A 21,425-nucleotide genomic window follows, 5' to 3' on the forward strand; every position below is an offset into this window, starting at 1 on the left:
CGCCTATGTACAGACTATGGTGTACATGGTGTTTCGTGACATATGGGTCCTACTTTAAGGGTGGATTCTGGAATTACAAACAACTGCTCTTGGTTCACTGTCAGCTTTGTGTCCTAGGAATTACTCTTCCCGGAGTAAAGAACGAGCGGCATCTTGTCGTGCATTTACCAAGTCGTTGCATATCAAAATGGCCGTCTTTGAGATTAGACTGAGATGATTCGATAATTCGTTGTATATTGTCAGTTTGAGAGACAGTTATGGCGTGTGAAGTTAAAGTTTAATTTACTGAAAATTATTAGTTGAAGTCTGCAACACAGAATGGCTGACAATGAACTGTTAGGTTAGGTTTTAGAATTTTGACTATTAATTTAAGCTTGTAATTATTAGTTGTTTAATTTATAACACTTATATCAATTTAAAGTTTGATGAAATTTATTAGCTCTCCACTGATATTAATACAAAATGGCTTCGTGTCAGTTGAAGTAAGAAATCGTTTTAAAATGACAGATCGATTAAATCGATAAGACCGATAAAGTTGTAACATGATGTCATCACATAAAATGTTGCTTGTGTCATAAAAATTTAAAGAATAACATCTAATGAAATAATTATTGTTATTTACCAAAAATAGAATATTAACAGCAAACTGACATAGAAGTTTCCTGACAATTTCCTATATTTCTGACACAAAAAACCACATTGCAAAATAAGATGTCAATACCTAATTTTTTCAACAAACATAAAACTTCTTCAGATATGAATCGACCACTATATCTTCTACACTGGGTGTATTTTATTACAAGTACCATCTGTGCTATATTTCATACTTTATACACGTCAATATAAAGTAATATTATTTAAACGAGGGAAGCGTGAATAAATAGCAAAAGCGAGTACAGAAAGTGTTGCCAAGCAGCTTTTGAAAAAGAAAAAGCTACTAAGGTAGCTTATAGAACCTAAAGGATTAATGATCTATCCTTATAGACCTTACGCACGCATTCATATTCTTTCGGAGCTCTGCACGTGCCACTTTATCTCTACGAATATTTCTAGGACACATTTCGTTGCGTGTGCACGGTGCAAATGATGTAGTGTGGTTGTAAATTAGAAAATTAAGTGACGACACAGATTAATGAAGTGTGATTCAGGGATGTATACACGGCATAAAAATGATTTAAATACATGTCCTATGAGATTAATGGGAACTGAATCAGAGTTAAAATATTTTATCGACCTTGCGTATCATCTTCGTTTATTTAGAAATATGTTTACTCTACTGTTCGCGTGATTTTACGCAATTATTCATTTTTAGTTATACGTGCGATCTTTCATGGCTTGTTTAGTGTAACATCTTTGATTTATACGATTCGTGTTCGATCATTGCAACGCTTATTTCTTTATTTAATTTTTTCAATTTTTCAAATTTTATATTTTTTAACTGTTATGTTTGGTAGTAAAAGATTTCAGAACTTCTTGATATCTCACAATAAAAAGTCTGGATATTTAAGAGCAAGAATTGACGAAATAATTCTTCATATTTCAGAATAAAAATTTTCAAAAAATTCCTGATGTTTAAGAATAAGAATTATCAAAAAGTCTCGAAAATTTGAGAGTAAACATTTTCGAAAAGTTCTTAATATTTGAGAATGAAAATTGTCAAAAAATTCTTGACACTGAAGTAAAAATTCTCAAAAAATATTTGATATTTTAGAGCAAATTTTGCTGAAAAACTCAATGCTTGAGAGTAAAATTTCTCAAAAACTTCTCCATACCTGAGAGTAAAAATTCTTGAAAAACTCTCGATACTTGAGAGTACAAATTTTCGAAAACTTCTCTATACTTGAGAATAAAAATTCTGAAAATCTTCTTGATGTCTAAGAGTAAGAATTCTGAAAAATTCTTTACACTTCAGAGTGAAAGTCCTTAATATATGAAACCCCCCAAAAAACTTGATACCGATAACAAAGTTCTGAAAGCACTTTTACACAGTCCGAGAGCACTCTCGAGAGCACTATCGTAAGAAAGGCTGAAACGGACACCTATCTTTATCGGCGCCACGCGCGTGTTCGTCCTCGGAACTGGTTTCTGCGCTACGTTACCAGCATCGTATCGTATTTACACGCCGAGCACGTACACTATCGAGGGGGAAGTAAGACATTAAAATATGCTTCATTCCGCCTACAGCTTCATTTAGCTGTTTCTTTGGCGAGAGAGCGTCCCGTGGAACGAGCGGAACTTTATTAACTTCGCGTCAGCGGAGCGGAGGCCGGCGGAAAGGCTTAGAGAAGCGGGGTTAATAAAACGCGGGAAAAGAAACGCATGGTATATCCTCGGCATCTGGTACCAGGCCGTTTATGTGTTCCCTTGCAACGAGGACACGATGGCGACGAACGTGACACGTTCGACGATGACTACTTGCCTCGACCGCGAAGACAAACTGTTTCGTGATGATGATACAGATACAGGGTGTGCTAAAAATGGCGAAAGGTTAAAGGGATTCACACTTAGAAGATGAGGAAATGTTATATGAATGTAGGGATGAGAACACTTTTTTTTTAAGAATGAGAGCTTTTGGATTTTGAACATTTATGACGGTATTTATTAACATTTATTACAACTGTGGGTACGTGGAAACATTCTCTATTACAGATACCACAGATTACCAACCCTTAAATTATCAAACTCTCAAAATATCAAAATTCCATAAATTATCAAACTCTCAAGATATAAAAATTCCATAAATTATCAAACTCTCAAAATATCAAAATTCCATAAATTATCAAACGCTCAAAATATCAAAATTCCATAAATTATCAAACTCTCAAAATATAAAAATTCCATAAATCACCAAACTCTCAAAATATCAAAATTCCATAAATTATCAAACTCTCAAAATATCAAAATTCCATAAATTATCAAACTCTCAAAATATAAAAATTCCATAAATCACCAAACTCTCAAAATATAAAAATTCCATAAATCACCAAACTCTCAAAATATAAAAATTCCATAAATTATCAAACTCTCAAAATATCAAAATTCCATAAATTATCAAACTCTCAAAATATAAAAATTCTTAAATCTAAAACCTCCTAAAACCCCCGAAATCTCAACTTTCAACAGCCACCGCCGTCCTTGAGATCGAGCAGATGTAGCCGTCAGTCTCGAAGACCGATCAGCCGCAGAGAAAAGCCCATACGAATAACCGGCAAAAAAAGATGGCCGCCATTGGTGAACCGAATTGATTCTCTATCTAAGATGGAACGACAATGGTCGCGCGGCCGAAATCGTGTTCAGCTCCCGCAGAATTGTCTGAATGAGTAGCGCAGAAAAAGAGGGAGCAGACGATCAATACTTGTCTTTGACAAGCCCTCGTTCTCTTCGGGGTCACTTGGACCACGGTCAGAAGAAATGGTCGGAAATGGTGTAGCCAATTTATTGAAATGGACGGCCTGGAGGATCCTTTAAGGACATCCATAAAAGCGCCGCGCTTAGAACCGTTTTTCATCGCGTAATTCCGTGTAATTGCTGTTATACGGTCTTAGCTAATGAGCGGCAAAAAAATTGGGCCGCAGCTGCTGCGACATGCAAAAACCAGTTTTGCGGCGATCTTCTATTACGCGCGAGTTGCGTGCCATCAGCGACGCCAGGCGTGTTGCGAGATCTCTTCGGTATATTCTGCATTTTGTAACGCTCCGCGGCTCGTGTTTTGCCCGACTACGAACACGGGAAACGGTGAACGTAATTTAGAGGACGTTTTGAGATCGCGGGACTTCTTTCGGTGCGGTTTAACAGTGATGCAGGTTATTAACGCTAAAACGGTCTTCGTACAGTCACGAGCAAATTTCCTGATCGAAAATATGAGATGGGAGTTCGTTGCATTTTAAGAAATTTTCGGGATATGTACATATATTTGGGGGTTGATTATGAATTTAAAGATATAGCAATGTAAGGAAATGTATATTTGGGAATATATTTCAGAATTTTGAAATTTGGGGTTGTAGCAAGTGGGACATAAAAGATTGATGATTTAGGAAGAATGAGAGTTTAAAGATTGGGAATTTTGAGAGGTAAGAATTTTGGTATATAGAAATTTTAAGAGATAAGAGTTCGAGAACGTAGGTTAGAAATTTAGGGACGCAGGTATTTAGGGATCCAGGAATTTGAAAGCTTGGAAATTTGAAGACCTAGGAATTTAGGGACACAGGCATTTGGGGATCTAGAAATTTGGAAGCTTGGAAATTTGAAGACCTAGGAACGTAGGGACACAGGTATTTAAGGATCCAGGAATTTGGAAGCTTGCAAATTTGAAGACCTAGGAATTAAAAGACGCAGGTATTTAAAGATCCAGGAATTTGAAAGCTTGGAAATTTGAAGATCTAGGAGTTTAGGAACACAGGTATTTAGGGATACAGAAATTTGGAATCCTGGAAATTTGAAGACCTAGGAATTTAGGGACGCAGGTATTTAAAGATCCAAGAATTTGAAAGCTTGCAAATTTGAAGACCTAGGAATGTAGGGACGCAGGTATTTAAAGATCCAAGAATTTGGTAGCTTGGAAATTTGAAAACCTAGGAATTTAGGGACACAGGTATTTAGAATCCAGAAATTTAGAAGCTTGGAAATTTGAAAACCTAGGAATTTAGGGACATAGGTATTTAGCATCTAGGAATTTAGAAGCTTGGAAATTTGAAGACCTAGAAATTTAGGGACATATTTGAAGATCTCGAGATTTGGGAGTTTAAAAAACTTTGGGAAAATTTAAAAAAGTGATATCTTCAGAACTTGAAAACTTCTGACATCCCCCGACCGATCTAACTAATCCCTAAGACCCACATTACTAATTTAATAAACTAAAAACAGTCTATGCAATATACTAAAGAAACCACTGCCGCATTCGTAGCAATTTTTTGGAGTAAAACTCCGCAAGAAACCGGGAAGAATATAAATTTCGCTGCTCCGAATCGATATTGGACGACAGTTTAATTCGTTTTTCACGCAGAAACCCCGAGAAAACCACGAGAACTGTGCATGGTATCTACGTGTACACAGTCGTGGAACAGCATAAGTATAAAAGGAAAGATACGAAGAACTAGACAGTATCCGGTGGCAATAAGGCAGTTGTTATCAACGGTAAACTTCATTGGAATACGCAAAAATGTCGAAATTGTTGCAATCCAGCAAGGTTGTTCGCTGCAGCTGTTGACGTATTAGCATAATGATGGATAACGGCACAAAGTGATTTCTCACGTGACTTGCAAATCATCCGAGGAACGCAGATAACTATACTTGTTTATTTTGATTATTCGTACGACTCGTCGAACTTTCACTATGCAAACAAGAAATAATAGGCTGAAGGAAATAAGTACAGTTTCTGAGTTTATATGACACGTGGTGCAAATATTTTCGAATGTTTTGACACATTTTACTCGGTAATTGCAAAACTTATGGTTTTTTCAGTTTCTGCGATTTTGGTGTTTGTGCCAGATGCAGGATTTTAAGTTTACAAATTTTGGAAGAATATTTATATGTATGATTGATGGTTTAAATAGTTTCTTGTAAGGCTAATAGTCGATGGGAATATTTGAACAAATAATTAAATACATTCGCTCATTTAATATTCATTAATTATTGCATTAAAAAATAATTAACAAATACTTAAAACTTGCTCCTATTTTTCTGATAAATACATCACATTAACAAGGTTTGTTTAAATATTGTTGATCACATTAACTAATTTAACATTTTAAATATTTGTTCATATACTTGATGGCAGAAGTAGATCTAAACTTTATGACCTAAACTGTAAATGTGTGATCTAAACTGCAAATGTATGATCTAAAATCTAAATTGTATTTCATATCTATCTTTTTTCCATTTCAGATCCTGTTATCTCACTTCGACGCCTTCAAGTTCCCCAGCTCCGAGGTGGTACAATTCCGCGCATTGGTGACCCCCTGCATGCCCACATGTGAACCGGTACAGTGCGACCAAGAAGAAGCGACCGGAGAGTTGAGATCTGTCATTTCCTACGGCAAACGTCGTCGTCGTCGTTCTACCGGAACCTCTTCCCAGAGCCGCGAGGATCTGCTTCTGGTGCAATCTATTCAGATCACGGACAAGTTCGGTTTCGAGCACGAGAGCAAGTTAGCGAACGCCAGCTCGGCGAGCAAGGACACCGTTTTCGTCGAAAGCGAGGACATATCGTCGACGATGGGCATGTGTATCAACCTAGGCGAGGCGATCGTAGCCGGCACCGTGTTCCTGGTGGCTCAGATCGCCATCATCGCAGCGTGGACCTTCACCTGGCAGAGACGTCGGCAGATGCTGAAGCATCAGGAAGCCCTCTCGGTCTCGGTTTCCGTTCCCGGAATGCATTCCGTTCCGGGACGCACCGACAGCCTCTGTAAGTTGTACGACGCCGGATATTCAGCGCGCCGTTTTTGAGCAGCCTTCGTTTCCTGTCCCCGTCCCTCAATCTCGTCTTCCTTCGCTGTCGACGTCACGAACTTCCAGCCGACTTCGTGGAAATTTCGACCAGCGGATGAGCCACACCACATTTGTACCAGTCTTCTGGCTGATAAACTTGCTCGGGTTCGCAAAAACGTTTCATACACTTCGGGTTTCAGCGTCCGTGATCAGAGTCGAAATTTCCGGTAATCGCCGCCTGTCGAAGTTCCGATAGGCTGGAGGCACTTCGTGAACAATGTTAGCTTTCCGACGACAGCCGACTGTTGCCTTGTTAATCGGGAACTGTGCAAATCTCTTCTGGAGCGTCCGTCAAGTCTCGCTTCGACAGACCGGGCAGATAGGAGCAATAGTTGTAACGTCCGAATCACGAACTGCCCGTCTCGTCGATGACGCTTCATGCTCTCTTTACTTGATAAGAATTATCGCTTGTATACCTTCCTCTTCTCCTGTCCTATTTGGATGAACGATCGATCCTGCGTCATCGGCCAGCTGAGCCGATTGGAAAATTCTCATACCGGTGATGATCAGGCAAAACCTACCCTGTCCAAGTCACAACTCCAATTACCGGGCAGCAGCTAGAGAAGAAACAGCCCTGAACGATCGCCGATTTCTTCCAGAGATCAGTCGAGCAGTGACGAGTTGTTAATCCTGCTCTTCTTCTTCTTCCGATACGCTCGATGACAGCCTCTAATTACCGCGACACGCAGACCCGGTTACCATGAAAATCCGCGCACGCATGAGATCTTGACCAGTCATCGTTGCCTAGAAACTCCGTTCGGAACTTCTCAATAGAGAATCCGACGTAACGATCAATGAATAGCACGCTCAACCGTGGATAGCTTTTGGAATCAGTATAGAAGCTGTGAAAAGCGAGTGACCGCGGGTAGAAATGATTACGAGGCTAGTAGCTGGAAGCAATTAGGCGATCAAAGAGGCAAGCTCGATCGATTATCTTTCAGCTTCGTCATCCTTCATTCATAATAGCGCATAATCTCCCCTTTTTTCTGGCGAATCCTTCCTTCTTCCTGTTCCTCTTTCTCTTTCAATCCCGGTTTTTCCTGTCGGTTCGTACACCAAACGAGACGGGATAAAGCGAAACGAGCCGAAGCGGGACGAGAGGCGTGGCGTGGCTTCGAAGGTGATGGAGGTCGACGTGTACTTGCTACGTAGGATACGGCACCGGTGCGGATTCTAATTAGCATTGGGAATCGAGCATGATTATGCAGATGCTCCAAGTGGGATATCAACAGGAGGAACGGGTGGGGTGGCCCGATGGGGTGGGTCACGCTGAGACAGCCTGCTCCAAGATGGAACAGGATGAAACAGTAGGAGACACCGGTAGGCTGAAGGAGAGAGAGCAATGCGCGTAAAGGGGTTGCCGGAAGGTTAATTGCCTCTTGCGGTGTCTCGGGGTTAAGCTAAGCTTCGTACGGGGTTAGATGAGAATTCGGGAGCAAGAAGGGTCGGAAAACGAGATGGCGTCGGATCGCATCCAGGATACCCATCTAGGACCACGTAAACGGTATCCCCTTTAGACTTAACCTTAGCCACCATTCGACCCTCCACACTGGTCAAGTTAATTTACATCCGGACACGTGATCCCATCAATCTGGACCAACGTGCTCTGAACCATAACACCGACACCTGATCAACGAGATTTCCTATGGTCCTCGGGTACGTTTTTACAGGATAATAAATCTCTACATTTGATGCCATGACGCAACAACATGCTATCTCCATTATGGGTACCCACAAATTACAACATGAAGCTTTTACTTTCATAAAATATTTAATTATGTACATCAGTATCTTCAATTTTAAACAATCGTCAGTATTTTGTTCAGACTTAGAGAGGTTTGAATTGTTAAAGACATACTTGAAATGTGAAGATTAGGTTAGACTAGTTCAACATGTCTTCAGAACCTGTAGATGTTTAATTAGAAGTAACTTCGTTTCACGTCATCAACCATAGCTTAACACACTCCAAATAATTTGATAAGCTTGTACTCGAGATTGTAGCCTCAATATTTTGCTGAAGAAGCGAATGTCTGAAACTGAGGGTGCTCATAATGGAACTAGGCAAATGTCATGACTTTAATCACCAGACCTAGAAATTTCGCTTAAATGATTAAACTTTAATCTCATCAAATGGGATCATTTCTAATGTTATTCAAGATGAAGACTAGATTATTACATTGTAATAAGTTCATTTTGAAAATTCATTTGAGACTTTGGGTTCACATACGAGCAAGTGTGGTTTACATCCTAATTTTTGTTCGTCAAGTTTTCCCGAAAAGATTCAATTAATTTCATTTCACAAAACTTGCACAATCTCGCGTACTTCTGCAAGTTCTAACCCAGTTCAGAAACGTAGAAATTCCTTGATTTTCTTCTTCGACTTAAAGTTTCGGACATACTAAAACTGTAAGTTACGAAGAAGCGATATCGAACGAAAAATGTCGACAGCCAAAAGTCATGATTTTTAGTATCACGTGCGAACGTACCCTAACCGCTAGGTCTTTGTATCGACCCGACTGGATGTGGGGAAGCTGAAAGTTCGGTCGAAAGCGTTTGTACAAGGGAATAACTTTATTGCGAAAATTTTCGAGCCACCGCTGCCGTATTACCGGACGAACGTTTACGTTCGAGAAGTTATCCCGACATTTTGCTTGGATCCGAGATGAAATATACCGGGGAAGTTATAACGGGGAGTCGATCTTAACTTTCAAACACGGATCCAACGTGCAAACGTCGTAACAGGGCGCAGAGACAGTACATTTGAACGGGTTACATTTCGTGGAGGAATTGCTATTTAACATAACAAGTCTTACTAACTTACCAAAAGCTGACTAAGTTTCATACGAGGCACGAGTTTTACGCGGGCCAAAGGAAGACATCGGGTAACTGGGAGATGTGACGGGGAATTTGTACTGGATGTTTCAAAATCAATTATGTGATCACAGAAGTAATTTGATTAACTCAGCTGGATTATTTGGATTTATATCAAATTACAGAATAGTTTTGTACAGATTTTATACATTTTTCACAAGTTATTTTGCTGTTTGCTTTCGGTTGTTTCTACAGTTAGGTATATTGCAATAAATGTCTGAGAAGGAATGATGGTGGAATTATGAAAATTGTAAAGTTTTGAGGCATACTTATTTAAAGGAAAGAGTTTTGAACACGTGATAAATTAGTAATATGTATTTTTGTGGTGTTGATCAATTCTTCAAATTAGAAACAATAAGAATGCAAATTTTTTTCACAAATAAATTAAAAAATTTGGAAGTTACTATATTTTGGAACTATTAAATTGCTGAATTTTAAATTACAAATTTTCCACACTTCATAGTCTAAAAATGTGATATCTTTTAAATTTGTAAATGTTTATAAATTATTACATATTTTTTAATTTGTAAATTTGAAAAGCAAAGAATTAAAAAATTAGGAACTTAAAAAATTAAAATATTAGAAAATTAAAGAACCAAAAAATGAGAAAATTATAGAATTAGAGAATTCGAAACTTAGAGAACAAAATTAGCAAATTGAAAAATTAGAAAATAGGAAAATTGAAAAATTGAAAAATTGAAAAATTGAAAAACTGGAAAATTGGAAAAGTATAAAATTAGAAAATTAAGAAACCAAAAAATTGAAGAACCAGAAAATTAAAAGTTAAAAAAATTATAAAGTGTAAAATTAAAAAACTAAAGAACAAAAAATTGAAAAATAGCGGAAAATCGAAAAATTTCACCAAAGTACCACCTACCTCGATCTATTTGGAAACATCCGGTACAATCAATCCAAAGTACAAACAGAAGGTTGGCGATAAATTTAAATCGGTTAACTGCGGTACCTATCTTCCGACTTTATCGATTTTGCCATTACAAAGGACCCGGATGGGATCGGGTTGATTGAGAAACTTGAAAATTTGAATACGCTCGTCAAGACAAACGACGGGAACAAAAGAGGGAGATAAAGAAGGGGACGACCAACACGGTACGTTTGCGTTTCAGTTAACTAAACTTCGGAGCTGTTCGACATTTGTCTACCGTCGACAAACATGTCACCAACTGTGTTTGAAACTGAGATTCTAACTACTTCCTAACCCGGTTAACCCTATGGTTATGTTATAGAATCTCGATGGTCCTCAAATAATTTCCACTTTCTAAAATTACAATTCTTTTAGTTTTCACTCCACATCTAAGACAATAATAGGTATCTTCAAGGTATAGTAATCTATATCGGACGTCTTCAAAAATATTAACCACTGCAAATTAGGTAGTATCGTAACGTTACATAGTGTTGTTTAAAGTTCTTCAAAGCTCAAATTCAGAGCTCGGAGTCCTACGTTTCATATTTGACCATATGTGATCACATATGGCAGTTCACATATGTGATCAATTCTTCAAAGCTCAAATTCAGAGCTCGAATTCCTGCATTTTATATTTGACCATATGTGAACACATATGACAGTTCACATATGTGATCAATTCTTCAAAGCTCAAACTCAGAGCTCGAATTCCTACGTTTCATATTTGACCATATGTAATCACATATGACAGTTCACATATGTGATCAATTCTTCAAAGCTCAAACTCAGAGCTCGAATTCATACGTTCCATATTTGACCATATGTAATCACATATGACAGTTCACATATGTGACCAATTCTTCAAAGCTCAAACTCAGAGCTCGAATTCCTACGTTTCATGTTTGACCATATGTAATCACATATGACAGTTCACATATGTGATCAATTCTTCAAAGCTCAAACTCAGAGCTCGAATTCATACGTTTCATATTTGACCATATGTGATCACATATGACAGTTCACATATGTGATCAATTTTTGGATTTCCTTCGACGAAATCGATCTGGAAGAGCGTCTTGCTCTTTTACACTATCACTTGTTTTTCCGGGACAGATTCGCAACAATGAACCCCGACAGGCAGGTGAAAAAAGGCCGTCGAAAAATGTCAGGACCCAGCGATATTGAACTAGCGGTGAAAGGACGCGCTTTAATTATCGGCACTAATTGCCATGGAAATTGCTAGGCTTTCTCCCGTGGCGTGCAATGGAAACGCAGGATTAAAATGGGATTTCTCTTTTGAATCGGCAGGCGTTGATTGAAAACACCGGCCGTAGGTGTGACGCGGTTTTCTAGCGGCAATGGATAGCACGGCTCCACGTGTCACGACGAATAAGCTTTTCTTCCCGCTTCGGTATTTCACCTTCCTTTATTTTTATCCTTTTTCTCTCCGAATGCGTGTATGTATGTATATATATACAGCATATATACATACGACGATAAGATGCCAACGAAGGGTGCCTACGCGTATATTCAATAAGCGACGCGACCTAATCATTTTTATTTTACACTTACGATTAATGCTAAGCAATTTTTCGCTAACGCTGACGTAGTATATCCAATCTGCTTGTGGTGAGAGGGTAGAGCCAATTTTTATAACACGATCGAACGAATTGCGAACCGCGAACGAGAACGCACGAGAGTGCGCTCATGATTCGCCGCTCGCGATATGTATTTTTTTTTATTAGAGGTATCATCCTAGAGCGTATAACGAGTATACGAGATGGTGCATGAAGAATTTCGTTCATTCTCGCCTGATTAATTAAATGTTCAAAGCTTGCGATTTTAGAAGCGTTCAATGTAGAGATTATCGGTGGAGAGCAATGGTGGGCAGTGGAGTGGACGGGGGATGCACGGGCAGACGATGTGCAGACATGTGTGGAAGATTTGTGGAGATTCTTAGATTTTTTAATACTTCTTCAACTTGACACTTTTTTAATTTCTTAATTTTTAAAAATTCTACAATTTTTAATTTCTTAATTATTTGAAATTCTGTCATTTTTAATTTTGTTAATTTTTTAAGATTCTACAACTTTTAATTTCTTAATTTTTTTAAATTCTACAATTTCTAATTCCTTAATTTTTTTGAATTCTACAATTTTAAATTTAAGAATTTTTTAATTTTCAAATGTTCAAACTCTGAGATTTCAAAAATTAGTAATTGTGAAACTTGAAAATTTAGAAGTTGGAAGCTTAATATCCCAAAGTTTAGAAGTTTAGAAAAATAGAAAAATGGAGGTTCAGAAATTTAGACATTTAGAAACTAAAAAGCTTAGAGGCATAGAAACTTAAAAGCTTATTTCCTCAGGAAATAAATCTACAAATCTAGATGTGCAAATTTATAAATTTACAAGTTTGAAATTATAATTTGTAATTTTTATAGTTTTTTGTCATTTACAATTTTTATATAAATTCTCGGATTTTTAAATTAAATTATTTATATGTTAATAATTCAATAATTTAGAGCTTTGGAACTTCAACAACATAGCAATATATAAAAGTAGAAATACAGAAAATTTAAATTTGCTAATTTTTGTAGAAATATCAAATTTTACAAAATTATAAAAATGTGTAGAGAATATAAAGAAATTCAAAATTTACAAACTTTACAGTATGTATTATAAAATTTAGAAGTTTAAAATTGTGGTAATTTACAAATCTGATAAATTGGACATTTGGAAATATAAAAGTATAATTTGGAAATGTCAACATTCTACAATCAAAGTTACTAAATTAAATTTTTTAAATTTCTTGATAATTCAGAAATTCAGAACTATAAAAAATTAAAAATAAGATTTGAAAATATAGAAATTGAAATATTAAGACTTTACAAGTTTGCAAATTAAAAAAATTAGAGGCAACAATTTTTAACTCTGTAAAATTAAAAAATATAATTTAACATTCTCAAATTTTTGAACTACCTGGTTTTCAAAATTCTAAACTGAAATATCGAAAAAAATAAACACAGAAATCTTGGATGAAAGAATTAACAACTCAAAGTCCACAAGTGTCCACAAATATCCACAAATGTCCATAAATGCCCACAAGTACCCACTATAACATCAAATCTTCTGAAAATTGCCCGTCACTGCTCGCAGCACACCTCCAGGGGAGTTCGTTCGAGATTTTCTCGCGCCATCTTGTACCGAAGCATTTCAGTAGTTTTTAGAATGACACTCGTGCACTTTTCATCGACTTGATCGAACATGAAGGACGCTGCGATCCTCGGCATCATTGTTTCAATCGAAGTCAATGGAAACTGTATCGTACTGTTCGAATAGGGTCTCTTATAAATGTAATTGTCCACTATTAACGCGTATACGAAGTAAAATCTCAAGCATGCATGTCTCGTCAATTGTTCACGTAATTATTAAGCGAACGCGGCCTACGAGGGAGAAGACGATGAAGAAGAAGAAGAAGAATAAGCAGGAGGCCGCGATGAAAGGATAATATTAGGCTCGAGGACGATCGCTTTCACGATGACACACCGAGAGACCACTCGTGTGTTACTTTTGACACTGACCTCGGTGCTCTCCTAAAGAAGTTTACTCTTCCACCCCTTTCGTATTTTCCTTCACGCTTCCTTCTTTCGTCGTCCTTAATGAGCCTTATATTCGTACCCCAGGGCTTTCTTTATCGTGAGTGTTTACAAGTGTGCAGAGAACGTCGGTGCTTGTCCTCGAGCCTGAGGTGCGCGCCTACTTCGTCGTAAGCTTGAAAAGCTCGAGTCTGTTCTGTACCCTGACAAGCGTGTGCATATTTCCGTTGCATTCTTCTTTCAAACCTCTCGCGTTTCTCGATCCTTTTGTCTTCTCCGACACTCTCTTTTTTTACAGCCCGAACGATTTGGATTCGCGAGTCACGTACAGAGCTTACCCGGCTACCGAGCTGCAATTTTTTTTTTTAACACACGCGCACCAATTTATGATGGCTTATTTATTTTGTACGTTTAAAGCTGTTCAAGAATACTCGTACCTTGTCACGTTTATCATTCCATGTTTCTTCTTTTTTTGATCGCCTTACGTACACGTCTGACACACCTAACGTCTTCTCAAGCGATGACAATTGTATGCGCGAATTGTGCAACTCAAAGGATGTGTCGGATTTCTTCGTTAATTGTAACGCTCTTTTATTTTCTTTCACCAGTATCAAGACGTCACCCTTCGGATGAACGTCGTATATTTCAGTACCGTAATACACACACGTTGTACATAGCATATATGGTACAGAGAAAATAAACTCATTTTATAACGAAAGTCGTACGGTTTTTGCTGTCACCCATGAAACCTATAAGCGAACAGTGGTTTTAATTAGAAGTTTGTAGCACCGTTGGAATAACTGGTCGATTTTATGCAAACCAGGGATGTTTATGATAGAACTGAAAATTAGAGTTTGCGGTATTTGCTGTTAACTTTGTTCTTTTTCTAATTTGTTTAATACTCTCTAATACGAATTTATTAGATTTGAGGAAGTTGTAAAATTATGAAAATATTAATATGTGGAATTTAGGATAGTGTCATTTCTGTAAGCAATTTGTTATACATTGAGAATAATTATTTTATGATATTATAAGTTGTATGTGGTAAGGAGAAATAAATTCAAGGAACAAATTTGGTAAGTTATTTAAAAGGTAGGTATTGAAATTTATTTATTGAAAAATAACTGTTATGCACAGTTGTAGTTGAAATCAATATAAACATTCATTTAGTAACATTTAACAAAAATATTCTATATATTAATTTTTATTGAAGGTAGGTAAAAATACATATTCATCGGATGAAATATTTAATTCTTTTTTTGCGACATATATTAATTAAATGAAACATATGTACATAACAAAAATTTTTATTGTAAAAGTTAACTAAAATTATGAACTTTCATTTTCTAAGTATCATAAACGATAAAGAAAATAAAATTTAACAATTTCATAGCTCAATATTATAATCTAAATGAAACAGTATAAGCTTCTTCTTCCATGATCATTCCATTCATTGTTATTTTAATTAATTAGATTTTGAAAGTTGATTAAGGTTGAATAAATAAATTTTTACAATACAACTACATTGATATTAATAACCTTTTATTGCAATATTTGTTGTTGAATTAACATTAGCTTGAAAAGTTTTTTTTTTATTATATACAGTTCAAGAAACATAACCTCACTTAGCATTGCATCGTTTAATTAAAATAAAAAAATAAATTTGATATCTGTTCTGGTTCTAAGAAATATAATATGTAAGTAATTTTGTATAATACATAACTGTGAAAACTAGCTTATAATCTATAGATTTTTAATATTGGAACGATTAAAATCTTACTTTTATGTACAACTGGTACATAAAAAATACAGGAATGTTAAGATAAGCTTTTTTTGAAACTGCAACATCTGCAGGATACGCAAATGAAGAGAAACTGGTTAGAAAACGGTGAACGTAAAGTCAATTACAAAAGTTAATTTAGAAATTGGGAAATTGGGAAATTTAGAAATTTGGTAATTTAGAAATTGAGAAATTTGGTAATTTAGAAATTGGGAAATTTAGAAATTGGAGAATTGGGAAACTGGGAAATTGGGAAATTGAGAAATTGGGAAATTGAAAAATTAGGAAATTGAGAAATGGGGAAATTTAGAAATTTAGTAATTTAGAAATTGGGAAATTTAGAAATTGAGAAATTTGGCAATTTAGAAATTGGGAAATTTAGAAATTTGGTAATTTAGGAATTGGGAAATTTAGAAATTTGGCAATTTAGGAAGTGGGAAATTTAGAAATTGGGGAATTGGGAAATTGGGAAATTGAAAAATTGGGAAATTTAGGAATTGGGAAATTTAGAAATTGGGAAACTTAGAAATTGAGAAATTTGGTAATTTAAAAATTGGGAAATTTAGAAATTTGGTAATTTAGGAATTGGGAAATTTGGAAACTGAGAAATTTAGAAACTGAGAAATTGATTAATTGAGAAATTGAGAAATTGAGAAATTGAGAAATTGAGAAATTTAAGAAAAAGGATGTTTGGCATTCAAATTTTCAAACATTCAAAGGCAGAACATTTGAAGCATCAAATTTGTAAATTTAGAAATTTATAAACATAACAATTTAAAAATATAGAAATTGAAGATCTTGCAATTTTTCAACTTTCAATTTTCTATACTTTAAATTTCAAACTTATAAATATCTGACTCAAAAATTTTGAAAATTCATATTTACCAAGTTTGGATTCTCAGCAATTTTAGAAATATGAAGATACAAAATCGTCGACTTTAAAAATATCCAAGTCATACATTCAGAAACAGAAATACAAAATTTATTTCTCCACCTTACAACTTCTCAAGAAGTTCAAAATTTCCAACTATCTAGATTATTCAAACTTTCTAAAAAATTACGAATTCTCCATCCCCTATCACAATAACCACTCTAAATTACATACTACTCACTACATTGTTAACAAAACAGAAACACAGAATATAAATTCCTAAAGAGGTATTCCTACAAAAAGAAGCATACCTAAAAGAAGATTCTACATGTTCCACAATTTTACAATCAGCACATAGTTGCTATGGTCAAAGTTACTATTGAAAGCAAATTAACTTCACATTCGAAATGGATTAGTCATGTACTTCGCCAGAGAACTTCCTCGGCCACGTACAAGTACAAAATTCCTCAGACGTATGCATACTTTCTTAGCAGACTGTACGTCTACATACTGTCTGGAATGACCAGGTTAATCTGAAGAGTGGCTGGTAGCTTTAAGTAGGTTTTCTGGTAAGAAGTTGCTGTGGGACAGTTACAAACCATTGGAAGTCACGAGAAACGCTATATCGAGGATAACCGGCCATCCATGCGAGGGCGATGAAACGAATCGTGCATCCCTAACGACAGTAGTTTGATTCACGTACGTATCAATCAACGCATTATTATGCTAAATGCAAACGTGTCTTGGCTATAAATGCGGCGAACCGTCGAGTAAGGCAGAATACAAGGCACATCAATTCGGACTCATGTCTCCAGGTGAGATATTATTCGGATTCGGAACTTCGTGAACGTTTTGCTGAATGTTTGCCTCTTCAACACATTGTTGTCCAAGTAAACGTTTCTTTACCGTTACGGAACGTGGGAATAAAAGCAGTTATGTAAACGTTGCGAAAAAACCGTAGTAAAGGTATTCAAAATACGGTCGATAAACCGAGGAAATACTTTTCATTAAAATGATACCGCAGGGCAATGTTTACTTTCGTTCGAAATGTTGTCATTTCAAACAGTGGTGTTTCTTTCGAGAGTCGATATTTAACAATTCTAGTGCTTTGGAGAATTATAACTGAGTGGATAGGTGAGACACATATGTGCGTGTACATATGTACATATACATATGTGCGTATACGTATGTACGTCTACATATGTGCGTATACGTATGTACGTATACATATGTACGTATGTACGTCTACATATGTGCGTATACGTATGTACGTATACATATGTACGTATGTACGTCTACATATGTGCGTATACGTATGTACGTATACATATGTACGTATGTACGTCTACATATGTGCGTATACGTATGTACGTATACATATGTACGTATACAAATCTGCGTATACATATGTACGTCTACATATGTGCGTATACATATGTACGTCTACATATGTGCGTATACATATGTACGTATACATATGTGCGTATACATATGTATGTTTACATATGTGAGTATACATATGTACCTCTAAATATGTGCGCATACATATGTACATATACATATACACATATACATATGTGCATATACATGCGCACATATATATATGAATTCTATTTCTCAACGAATGTCAATAAAAGCAGTAGGTGAATAAATAACACACATCAATGTGAATAATGTAAATATGACTTGTACAATACAGATGCATTAAATATAACATGTAAGTGTAAATGTACTTAATATAACATATGAAATACACACACGTTAGATATACATATAATGGTGTGTTAAACACAAACACGTTGAGTATAATGCAAAAATAGCTGATTTCAAATACATTATAAATTGTTCATCACTGATTAAAATCACCTAAATATACAATTTGAACATCGTATGTGAATATCATTTTTACAATTACCTTAACCTTTGAAGTCTTTGAACAATGTTTGACATCTCATATTATAAAAATGTCTATTTCTCTAACATTCATATGACTCACTTCTGTAACATTCAAAATAACAAAAATATCATAAATTCATATAAATGCACACAATCCATCATGCAAATGTCGACATACTGAAACCATGTAAACACTTGGTACCCTGAAAACCGCTATGTAACGTTTGCATCGCAGCCGTTGGAAACGTGATACCTATATCCTCCTCGGCACGATATTCGAAGTCAAACAAGAAGCAACACCGGAAACAAAAATGCCACCAGGTTGGAAACTGTTAGAAGAATAGCCGAGATGAATGACGGAATATTTAAAGGAATACCAAAGAACATCGTGCAGCACGAGTTCAAACTGGACCACGTAACTATCCAAGATCACAGATTTCCAGCCTCCGTTAGCTGAACTTCGTTCAATCAGCGTGGGAATCGTGTTCACTGACCCTGAGAAACGAAATTTATGAACCTAATACCGCAATAAAGTTGCCGTGTCTTGATACGACAGCAAAAATTCTAATGGTACTCCTATATCATTATTTATTGTTCAGATAAAACGAACGTTGTTCCCCGACGTGACTAGTTCATTTATCGGCAAATGAAGTTTCAAATAAATCAGTGTTATCGATGAGGATATTGCTGATCACAGTATGTGAGAGTATGAAATTCGAGATTGAGGAGATTGATTAAAAGTGATCTGCAATTCATTTATCTTAATTTCTTTAATTCTTTAGAAGGAGGTATTTCTTCAAAATATGCGGATGAAACATGTGAGTGAATTTCTCATCTATTTGGATAAGGTTCGAAGGTTTAGGTATAACATAAAAGTTCGAAATTCCAGTAAAAGAATAATTACTGTCACAGTATAAAGTCTATTATTATAATAGCCAAATTGATGCACTGCAAATCTTGCAGCACATTATTTCGTAAAATTGAAAAGATCAAGTAACGGATAGAAGCTTCTTCCTCGAAGATTATGGTGACTGATCGACTTGACGGCTCGAGCTCTCGGAATATCTAAATCGCGATAAAAATTCCGGCAAAGACATTCTGCATACGTTCTCGAACCTCGTCCTCGGTTTCTATCAGGTTCCCATAAACCAACCGTTCTGCGTGGGCCCATAAAAAGAAATCAAGTGGCGTTAAATTCTGCTCGTAAATCTTTCGACTCTTAAAGTCTTTAATAAAGCATTTTCAGACATAGGTTTATGGGAAGTTCCTTCACCTGGTCGACCTCACACGTCCTATGCCAGTTGCCCTTTCACACACATACTCGACCCTACTGTATCAATTTGGACCCAACCTTTACGGATATTCTGTACGGACAATTACCAGTAAATTGTGATTAGCCCTTCAAAGATGTACATGATTAATATACCAGAACAAACTTTGTTGTTTCTGAAACGAAATTATTTATCTGTTAGTTTAGAAAGGATAAGAGATCCGTGTAAAAGGCACATCTTGATGAAACTGATGTGAACACTTAAACGGTATGACGGTGATTAAGTAACGGGTGTATAGCAAGATTTGTAGATTGTGTTGCCTGTAGATTATTAAGTAATGGATAAACACGTATTTCGTTGCTACATGTTGTTTGTATAAATGTCAGAACGTGTTGGGTAGTTAAACATCGCATATTATGTTGTCACGCGATGGATTACTGTAGGTTAGATAAGCACGCGTTAAATTGCTGCACGTTAGATAATCACACGTTATAATATCGCATATTAAATGCTCGCGTTAGACTACGGCTCATTAGACAACCACACGTTAGTAGATAACTATGAGTCAGATTAGTACATGTTAGATAATCATACGTTATATTATTGTACATTAAATAACCACACGCTAAACTACTGCAGGTTAGATAACCACGCATTAGATTACCGTTCGTTAGATAAACACGAGTTAGATTACTGCATGTTATATAGCCACGCGTTATATTACTGTACGTTAGACAATCACGCGTTAGTTTACTGTACATTAGATAACTACGAGTTAGACTATTCCATGTTATATACCCACGCGTTAGATTAAGGTTACCACGAGTTACATTACTGCCCGTTAGATAACAGCGTGTTAGATTAAAATGCGTGAAATTTCAGAACATCATGCTAAATGTGGAAATCGGTGACGTGTTAAATTACAACGCGTTAGATAATATTATAATTAATTAGTTACGCTTTAAATTATGATGAATTAGATCGTTACTCGTTAAATTATCATAAGTTAGATCACCACGTAAATTACCATCCGTTGGATCACCACGCGTTAAATTACCGTCCGTTGGATCCCCACACGTTAAATTACCATTCGTTGGATTAGCACGCGTTAGATTGCAACGTGTTAAATTATCACACGTTAGATCGACATACATTAAATTATCTCCAGTTAGGTCACTATACATTGAACTACCACGCGTTATATAGCCGTGCGTCACATCATTTAAATTTTAGTTTTTGTAGAAAATATAATTATTTATGTTTTGCATTTGATTAGTTAGAACTAATTAGATCATCACGTGTTATATCACCACTAGTTACATTACTATATGTTAGATCGTCACAATTGAATCACTACGAGTAATATAACCGTTTGTAACATTGGTACACGTTAAATTATCTTTTATTATTTATTATATCTAAATATAATATTTTTTGCAATTCATCAATAACAATTAATTATATTACTATGTCAGTATTAAATGATGACATTTTAATTCATCACACGTTAAGTTACTACGTAGAAAATATCCGTATGTAGATCGCTACATATAAAGTCACTAACTTGCTCGACTATTGAGGGCTAAATAACCGCGCGTTAAATGACCGCACGTTAAATGACCGCACGTTAGATGACTGCGCGTTAAATAACTACGCATTAAATAATGACTCGTACCGTCCACCATCACATTACACTACATCGCCATTCGTTATATACGCTATCAATTTAA

General features: G+C 35.9%; 2 protein-coding genes across 7 annotated transcripts in view; one reads left to right on the plus strand and one right to left on the minus strand.

Annotated features, from left to right (window-relative positions):
- The window catches only part of neo (ZP and PAN domain-containing protein neyo), a 474,339-nt gene extending 459,744 nt beyond the window's left edge, over positions 1-14,595 (plus strand). For both annotated transcript variants that reach the window (XM_076539810.1, XM_003704807.3), the window contains one exon: positions 5,884-14,595. In XM_076539810.1, the coding sequence (XP_076395925.1) occupies positions 5,884-6,447 (564 nt within the window). In that variant the 3' untranslated portion in view covers positions 6,448-14,595. The remainder of the gene's footprint in view (positions 1-5,883) is intronic.
- The window catches only part of Atg16 (Autophagy-related 16), a 792,563-nt gene that overhangs the window by 409,756 nt on the left and 361,382 nt on the right, over positions 1-21,425 (minus strand). The gene's annotated exons all lie outside the window — the stretch shown is intronic.

The sequence above is a fragment of the Megachile rotundata genome, chromosome 14, assembly GCF_050947335.1.
Source record: "Megachile rotundata isolate GNS110a chromosome 14, iyMegRotu1, whole genome shotgun sequence".
NCBI classification, from domain to species: domain Eukaryota; kingdom Metazoa; phylum Arthropoda; class Insecta; order Hymenoptera; family Megachilidae; genus Megachile; species Megachile rotundata.